This window comes from Tauraco erythrolophus, chromosome 18 (genome assembly GCF_009769465.1).
Source record: "Tauraco erythrolophus isolate bTauEry1 chromosome 18, bTauEry1.pri, whole genome shotgun sequence".
Classification (NCBI taxonomy): Eukaryota; Metazoa; Chordata; class Aves; order Musophagiformes; family Musophagidae; genus Tauraco; species Tauraco erythrolophus.
In genome coordinates, this window is record NC_141482.1 from 6737738 (window position 1) to 6746254 (window position 8517).

Below are 8517 nucleotides of genomic sequence, written 5' to 3' on the forward strand. Positions count from 1 at the left end.
AGCTCCAGCCTTGGGATGAATGTGTGGTAGACCCGAGACTGCTGATACTCCTCCTGAAGCAAGGATTATGCTGGCTGACTTCCCAAGACACCTCTCACTGGTGCCTTCATTTCAGAGCAGAGGAATGAAGTATTGTAGGAAATTTGATGTGCCCTAGACAGTGGGCATCTTACAGCCACATGTTCTCTGGCTGTATCCTCCTGTTGCCATGATACAGACACTCATGGTATTCATTGAAGTGCTCAGCTTCCCAGGAGAACAATAACACACTCACAGCAACATAATACTTTTATTATTACAAAAGATTTCTTCAGCAAACTGCTGTCTGACATCTCTATGTATTAAACATGGAAACAGCAAACAAACCCATTTAATGTTGTAGGTTATTTAGGGTCTCAGCTGGTGATTCAGGTAAGTACAACTATTTTTCTTTCTCCTCATCATTCACTTCCTTGACTTTTTTACCAACCCAAGCCCAAACAAACAAGTTACAGATCAGAAGCAGCAGCTCCCAGCCCCGCTGCTCACTGTGCCAGCTCCTGCAAGAAGAGCTGACCATTGCATTGCCACACTTGTTAAATTCCAGATGCTCCTCATGCATCAAGTTCTGCTACCTGGCTTTTAACAGTCTCATGAGTGAAGAGTTTAAGAGCACGTTTGCCATACAGTCATATTAAATGCTTTGGGTTAACAAAATAAACATCTGCTCCTCCCCTGCTGCCGGCTGATGCCAAAGGAGACGCTTGCACTCATGCAACCACCAAGGTCCAAAAAAAACAAAAGTCCAAACAGACCTGCTGTGCTTCTTCGGTGATGATTCTTGGGCATTGGATGCACTTGTGCTGGAAACAATGACGCGATGCAGCATGTTGTTGCCAGAGCAAGTCTATACGTTGGATTTGGGGGCAGAATTGAGGGGGATTTCTCTGAGTTCTATCCTCATGCAGAGGTACTCCCCGATGGCAGCCATCAGTGCGGTGCACACAATGTGCACCAGCCACCACGTCAGGGTCGAGGGAAAGCGTGAGTTATAAATCCAGCAGCCCAGAAGGTGGAAGAAGTGAACTGTGACTGTGAAATCCAGGCACTGCTTCCCTCGGCGGATGAAGTAGAGCAAGCCCAGAGCACTGCAAAATAAAGACAGATTAATAACAAGCTGCTCCGTACCCATGGAGAAGGAGATGCAGCAAGAGCTATCAGCAGTTGTTGGTGCTGATTTAGCTGTTTTAAAACTTCTTAAATGTTTTAAGGATAGGTTGCTTCTCACCTCTCTCCTGATTGTTGCAGCAAGACTTATGTGCTTACAGCTTTCTAGTTATATGATGGCAGGGAAATTTAGTGCAGAGAGGTAGACAGGAATTTTTAAACTACCTCTCCCAGTAATCTTTGCCCAGTATCAGGGGCAAAATACATTCTTGTTTATAGATCAGCATTTGCTGAGATCTATTAATTCTAACTTTCAGTAAAACCTCTCTTGGAAGCAAATCTCATTCCCAGCTGGGAAATTGAGACAGTGAAGTGAAATGACTTATCCAGGCTTAGAAAGTCAGGAGTCAGCAGCTCCCAACTGCCCTCAGCGGACATGCTCAACCACAGGCACAGGGGTTTCAGGAGATGTTTTGAGAGAGGCAGTAGCTCACGCTGAATTCTCTTGAAGTGTAATGTTAAGACAGACAATGACACAGGTTCTCCAGCTAGTTGCCAACTTACCAGGTGAGTGCATTGAGGATGAAAGCCATCATGGAGAGCCTTCCAGGCGGGGTTGAGAAGCCTAAAATCTACACGGGACTATTAGTAGGAAACCACGGCACAAATCACAGCCCACAGCATGTAATCTCCTCCCGTGGCCCAGCCACATCGGCAGGGCCCTGCGCTGATTATCGTCCATGAGAGGAGCCTGAGCAGTTACAGCAGCTGTTGGAAGAGGTCTATCTCTCTGCCTGGGGGTACCTATAGAAAAGGGACAGGTCTGTTTCTATACTGAGGGGCACCACCTAAGCAGGGTGTGGAGTGTGTCTGTGTCTCCATACTGGGGAGGGAAGGAGGGACAAGTCTTTATACTGGGGATACCTATACAGGGTGCCTGTCTCTATACTGGGGGGTACCACCTATACAGTGAGCTGCTGTCTCTATACCGGGGGTACCACCTAATCAAGGGAGGAGTTTCCCTCCATACTGGGGGCACCTACACCAGGTCTGTCTCTATGTTGGGGGTGGGGGAGGTCTGCCTCTCTACCGGGGCGCTACCTACGGCGCGGGGCTGCCTCTCATACTGCGGAATGCCTGTGAGGGCAGCCGGGTCTGCCTCCCTCAGGGGAGCCCCGAGCAAAGCCCCCCCCCCGCCGCAGGCGCCTGCGATCGCGGCGGCTCCCCGGGGCCCAGGCGGGCCCGCGCCCTCACCTCGTCGCTGAAGACCTGGTGGAGGGAGGGCCCGGTCCTGCCCAGGGTGCCGAGGAGGGCGAGCCAGAGCCCGAGCGAGCTGTAGTAGCCCGCCTGCAGCAGCACCATCTGCGCCACGATCAGCGCCGGGTCCCACACGTAGCTGCGGAACTGCGCCGCCATCGCCCGCCCGCCACCGCGCGCCGGAAGTGGCGCCCGCCGCGGCGCGGCAGCGCCCCCTGGCGCGGCGGAGGGCGCGGTGCCGCCTGCGGGGCCGAGGGGCGGCCCCGGCCCCCGCGCTCCGGCGGCGCGGGCGGTGGGCCCGGTGTCCCGGCGGGGCGGCACGGGGGCCGAGGGGCCGCTGCCTTCCGCCCCCGTTGCGAGGCAGGTAAGCGCCTGGGCCGCGGGGGGCAGAGCCCGCCGGGTGACGCGGCCCGGCGCCGTGCGGGACCGGTGGTGCCCGGCGGGCCGTGCGGTGCGCACCGGGGCCCGAGGCAAGGGCCGGGCAGCTGCGGGCGGGGAGGCGGGTGTCCCCGGGAGGCCACGGCACGTGTCTGGTTTATTCCCCGGGATAATTTGTCGGCGGTGGGTGCGGGCTGCGCCCTGTCCGCCCGGGGACCCGCACCCGACTCCCTTTCATCCCGCCGTGCTTTGGGCTTTCCCCGCGTGCTGCACCATGCCGGTCGGGGTTTGTTTCAGTGAATTCAATAATTTGTCTCAGCAGCCCTTGCTAAAAAAACACAGATACCGACTATTCAAGAAATAATTGTCCTGGGATATTTCCTTTCATCCCTAGTCCAGCTCCCGTAGGCGCTGGGGCTGTCGGTAGCGGCTGCCTATAGCTGTGCTCCTTCATCTCTAGGCCGGAGGGTTCTGAGATGTTGTTACGAGTCCTGCTGTGCCCTCGCAGCACCTTTCCGTTACAGGGATGGTTGTGCGTAGGGCTTGGCTTCTTTTGGGAGGTTTCTTCTGGTGCATGGTGGTTTCTTCTTTTTATGCCTCGTGAAACAGTCAGGTGCCAGAGTCCCTTGTGCTTAGCCATACCCCGTCTATGACCTGCTCTTGGCTGCTGGAACTCGTTTTAGTGGCCTTAATAAGCTGTCCTGCTCGCTTGGCTTCAGGTATGAGAATTGTCACTATCTCAATACTAAAATCCCCAAGGCTGCGTGGGACAACAGAGCCTTTTGGAGACAAGTTCTTAGCTGGAAAAAGGAGAGGAGGCACCCCCAGACTGCTCCGGTGGAGGGAGGAGTTGCCACAGAGCTCTTGTCACCTGGAAAAAGAGAGGAGGAGGAAAAAAGGGGAACCCAGCTTTTATGGGCGGTGGTAGGCTTTCATCAGTTGTGGGTGTGGAATGTTTCTGGCTATGGGACCTCAGATTATGATCTCTGACACTCACTGATGACGTTTTTTCCATGTCCCCATATGGGAAGTTCTCTGTGCAGCTTTTCTGCGTGTTTTCCCTTCCTTCTGCGGATGTCACTGCGCCGAGGCCAGTTTGACACATTTTCCTCCTTGTTCCCAGACCTGCCACTGCTAGAAAAGATTGTGCAAGGCAGAAGTGGTGGATGGCAGACATGGACTGCTGAGTTCTGACTTGGGCCTTCAGAGAATTTATCTTTGCAGACTCTTACCAGCCTTAGCAAGTGCAGAAATGAACATGGGGAAATCCCAACCCTTTCAGGGTTGTCTGCTGACAGCACGTTGCTGAGCAGAAATTGTGAGACTCAACGCTTCCTCTGTTAACTCTCGGTAGAAATTGGTTTCCTTTCCTGAAATCTGCTGTGCTTGGCTCTCTGAGACATGCGACCCACCACATAGATATTAGTGTTCACTGACTTTCTTTTGCCAGCAAAAATTTTGGTTGTTTAGTCATAGCTAAGTAAAACTCCAAGCTAATATAAAGTAGGACTGTTGGTATAATTGCTGGGTGTCTTTCCACAGCCAAAGTAATCGGCAACAATATTTCTGATTTATCCAATAGTCCCTGGGATCACAAGATACAAGCTGCTGTTTTGGGAGGTGCTGATTCCAATTCCTTCCAAATTCGAGACTCCTCCCTGCTTGGTTGCTGCCCCAGATTGAAGGCACAGCAGCAGTCACATCAGATGTGTGAGCTGAGGCTCCCTCCTGCCTTGGGCAGGCAGTGTACCAGTATGGACACAGTGAAGCGCTGTGGCACAAAGACATTTGTGCTGCAACTCAGCTGCAGCCCCGTTCGTGAATTCATTTCCTGGCTGACTTTGTGACGGCGTGTTGCATGGTCACGTCTGTGCGTCTGTGCTCCTGAATTCAGCTCTCCCTGCTCTCCACGCTGCGCCGGCTTAGTGGACTGTGTCCTTCTCTTGGAAGAGGGGGTGTTCTCCCCACGGGGACCTTCACCCCACACCCCTGCTCTGTGCGAAGGGTTTAAAGTGGATTTGGAAAGCAGACATTATTGGGGAATTAAGTGGCATTCTCAGTTTCCCTTTTCTTCTTCTTTAGTTCAGACGAAAGTCAGTAACAGCTGTGAAGGAAAGATGTGTTAAAGGGGAAAAGGATGTCGAAACACAGAGATCATGCTTTGCAGGGTGCTGTAGTAGGTACTGCTTGCCTGGCTTCTGGTTAGGATATCTTTTTGTAATCAGCTGACTGTTTTGTGGGTGACACCTGCGTGTTGTGAAAACCAGCAGATGGAAGAAAGAGTGATGATATGCCCAGGACATAGCAGATGCTCTGAGAATGTACCCAGATGACATGCAACTATCGTGGTCACTTCTTTTTCAGGAGTGTGGAAAAAGAACGCCCCGTTTAGCCAGGGATTCTTTCTATATGAAATGGCTGTGTAGAACAGTATTGTTTTTCCTCCTCAGGAATCATTGCCTAAAACAGGAAGCTGATTGTTTAGGTGATCCTTTTTTACTAGGTGGTGTACAAAGGGCAGTGCTGCCTGAACTGACTTTTGCTGGGGTTTGTTTCGCTCTTGCCAGGCGGGTGGAATTTGTGCAAAGGTGACCTTTTCTAAAGGAACAGTAAGGCTAAGATTATACTTTTCCAGAATAACTCAGTGTTAAGTAGTTGAAAATGTGGGATGAGAGTTTTCAGTTGCTCCTCTTCCTCTACCAGTGTGCAGATGTGTTTTTCCAAAGAGCTCAATATACTGAACGGACTTTGGGAGTCGAGATAGGTTTCTTAGTCCTTGAGAATCCTGCTCTAAGCTTGTTTTAAAATCTGCCTGTAGGAGCTGTGCTGAGCTTGGCCAAAGAATCTCTTTTTGGGGCCAGTGCAGCAGCGTTTATCATCTTGAGTATCTAAAGGGCTGTGCCTGTAACCTTCTCAAGATTATCTAGACTTTTCTTTGTGTCATGTAAAAATGTGATTTCCCTCACCCTGCAAATGCATTGTGTTTGGATGCTCCATTCCACTTCCACCACGTTTGTGTCTTGTATTGGGAACTTGCAGGTGTTTATTTTCAACGCAAGAGTTGGGTAACTTCACTGTTGAACACTGGGTTAGGAACAATGGTGGCCAGCCTATGTTATTTCTCTGCCAGCCATAATTTTTAAATGGAGAAGGGAACTGACACACCTTGAATGTGAGAATTCATTATCCAGAACAAATGTGTGGCTCAACATGTGTTTCATTTTTCTTGTGCTTCCCTTGCTTGTAGTGAGGTTTCAGGAAAGTACATTTCAGTTGTGCATTTTTTCTCTCTGGGCCCGTTTGTCCTGTCGCTCTCGGTGAGTGTCTCATACCCATGATTCTTCTGCATTATTCCAGAGAGAGAAGAATGTCAACATTTTGAGAGGAGGGGACATTTGAAGGGCAAAATGAAGCAGGCTATTTTATGTCATGCGTTTACAGAACCATATTATGATTTTTGTGGCTGCATTTCCTCTCATATGAATTCTCTTGAGACAGTCACAGAAAGTTTGTGTGTGTGTATGTCAGGGAGGTGGATCTACACAATGCATTTTGAAAATATTGTCAGTAAAGTTACGTAAATTTGTTCTCAAGGTTGGAAAATACATTAGGTTGAGTTTAGTTTTCTTCTGTTTCCAGAAGCCCAAGCTTTCTGTCAGTTTGCTTGAAGGATTGTGCATGCAGGTGTGACTTTGAGCGACAATTTGCATGGTCCCTGGGCCAGGTAGGCAGACTGGCTCCTCTCCATTCTGTCAAAGCAGAACTTCACTGGGAGGGAAAATTGTGTCCTGTGCCATGCAAGGGGACTTCTTGATGGAGGGGATGTATGTTGAGGGGTATGACAACCAGGAGTATGGTGTATTGTGCTTGTTTGAAGAGGAAGTTAACAGGTGAGTTAGTAGTGTTTGTAGCCACAATACAGACAGCTGATTTTGAAAGTGTCTTTGTGGTGGCTGCTTTACCTGGAAGGAGATGTACAGGGGTGGTGGCCACATACACACAAATGAAGGTGCCATTTGGAGGGTTAGGGAGGAGTGGAGTGCTTCTGGCCACCTTCTGTTGCTGAGGCTGTGTCCTGTCTGGCAGATTTTGTCATGATATGGACCAGTCTTTGCATGTTCGACCCAGCCTATGTGCTCCTGTTCTTCTCCATCTCCTGCTGTCCACCTCTGCTGGGTGTGTAGAGCTGGAGACTCACTGGAGCTGAGCTCCCCAGCTGCACCAGGAGTGACTTTCATCAGCTCCTCTATGTGATGAAGTGAGGGTAATAAGGAAGGGTAGTAACACAGCCCACGGCACAGATCCCTCCCTCGTGGCCTTGGATGCTGAGATGAACTAGAGGGTTAGTGATACCTTGCTGTCCTGAGCACAGAGGGTCATGTGCTACAGAAAACTCTACCACAGCCTCTTCCAGACTGGTTCCTACCCTTACCTGGATGTACACTGTCTTCAGATCTTATTTTATTTTTTTTAAACTCCGAGCAGTGCTCCTTGTCACTTCACATCATGCCAACCAGCTCCACAGCCAGTTCAGCATGGTGCTGTCAGGGGATTTTCCTGTCAGCAGTCGTGTGTGCAGGTGCAGTCCTAACAAACATTGCAGAGACCTCTTGACCTCAGCTTGCACCCTCTATACCTATTTATTCCCAAAGGAGTAGACAGTTAGGACGGCTGCTTCACCCTAGGGATCTGTTTGGTTGGAGAGTTGGCGTGCTAAGATGGCACAGCCAGAAGGCTACAAGGTCTCTCCGCATAGCTTTGTAGTGCTGGAGCAGGCTGAGAACCAGCTCTAGCAGAGTTTGCATCCGAACCTGGCAGACGGGATCATGGCACATGGGCTTCATAGTCTCCATGTTGCTTCCCTGTTAAGAAAATATTTTATTCTCTGAGCCCAAGTGCAAACTGATGTGACTGCAGTGTGAACAAGGGACTGACACAGAGGATGTGCTGGTATGGTAGTTCAGGTGCACCTGAGGTTGTTAAAGGGCTGAAATGGATGTTTTCAAGCAAATTCTCATGGTCAGGCAAAGTTATTAATGAGAGAAGAAAAACTGAAATAGTTAAAATGTGCTGTTGGGCTTTTCCCCTTCTTTATCTGCGTGGTTTTTTTGCAGTTGCCACTTAAAGAGAAAACAGACGGAGCAGTTTCGTTTTCCATCTCCGACAAGAACTGTGTGATGTAACACCCCACCTGATAACCACAGCGATGACATGCTGTGAGCCACACGGCGTTATTATTCTCGGTTTTCTGTAAATGTGAGACTGTCACTCATGAAATGCTGTGAAAGTGGATGCTGTTTCCCTTTCCCCCCTTTCCCCCCCTTTCCCTTTGCTCCCCCTTTTCCCTCCCCCCCCCCCCCCCCCCCCCCCTTTCCTCCCCCCTTTCCCCGGGTTAGTGGCTGTGGCCATGGCCGCACGGGCAGAGCCGGGCCCGGGCCCTCCCGAGTTTCACGGGAGGCCTGAAGTGCTTCGGAAATCAGCCCGACAGTGTCCCCAGGTCCCTGTGCCAGCCGAGCCGCCCGGCGCCCGGGCTCCCCGCGGTGAGACCGGCGCCGCCCGGCCAGGGGTGCCGGTGCGGGGCAGCTCGCAGCCCCCTCGGCGTCCCGCCGCGGTGCCGGCCTTGCGGGGCGGGGGCCGCGGGATTTCCCGGCGGGGCGGGCGGCGGCGGCGCTCCGCCCCCGCGGGGGCTGCCCCGTCCCTATAAGAGCCGCGGCGGCGGGGGGAGGCGGCCAGAGC

The 8517-nt window shown here is 51.6% G+C and overlaps 1 protein-coding gene across 1 annotated transcript; it reads right to left on the reverse strand.

The window, feature by feature from the left end:
* Window positions 1–275: 275 nt before the first annotated feature.
* SYS1 (SYS1 golgi trafficking protein) lies at window positions 276–2562 on the reverse strand. Its single transcript, XM_086622949.1, has 3 exons — window positions 2401–2562; window positions 1711–1778; window positions 276–1127 (listed from the first exon to the last, which is right to left on the reverse strand). Exons 1-3 carry the CDS (start codon window positions 2560–2562, stop codon window positions 887–889), a joined length of 471 nt encoding a protein of 156 aa, XP_086479075.1. The 3' UTR covers window positions 276–886.
* Window positions 2563–8517: the final 5955 nt, after the last annotated feature.

Bases quoted from the DNA above. Each gene is read 5' to 3' on its own strand.
- SYS1 (XM_086622949.1), bottom strand. From the start codon at position 2,562: ATGGCGGCGCAGTTCCGCAGCTACGTGTGGGACCCGGCGCTGATCGTG. The intron at 1,779-2,400 runs GTGAGGGCGCGG...AGTCCCGTGTAG, and splicing joins ACCAGGTCTTCAGCGACGAG to ATTTTAGGCTTCTCAACCCC. The intron at 1,128-1,710 runs GTAAGTTGGCAA...TTTATTTTGCAG, and splicing joins ATCCTCAATGCACTCACCTG to TGCTCTGGGCTTGCTCTACT.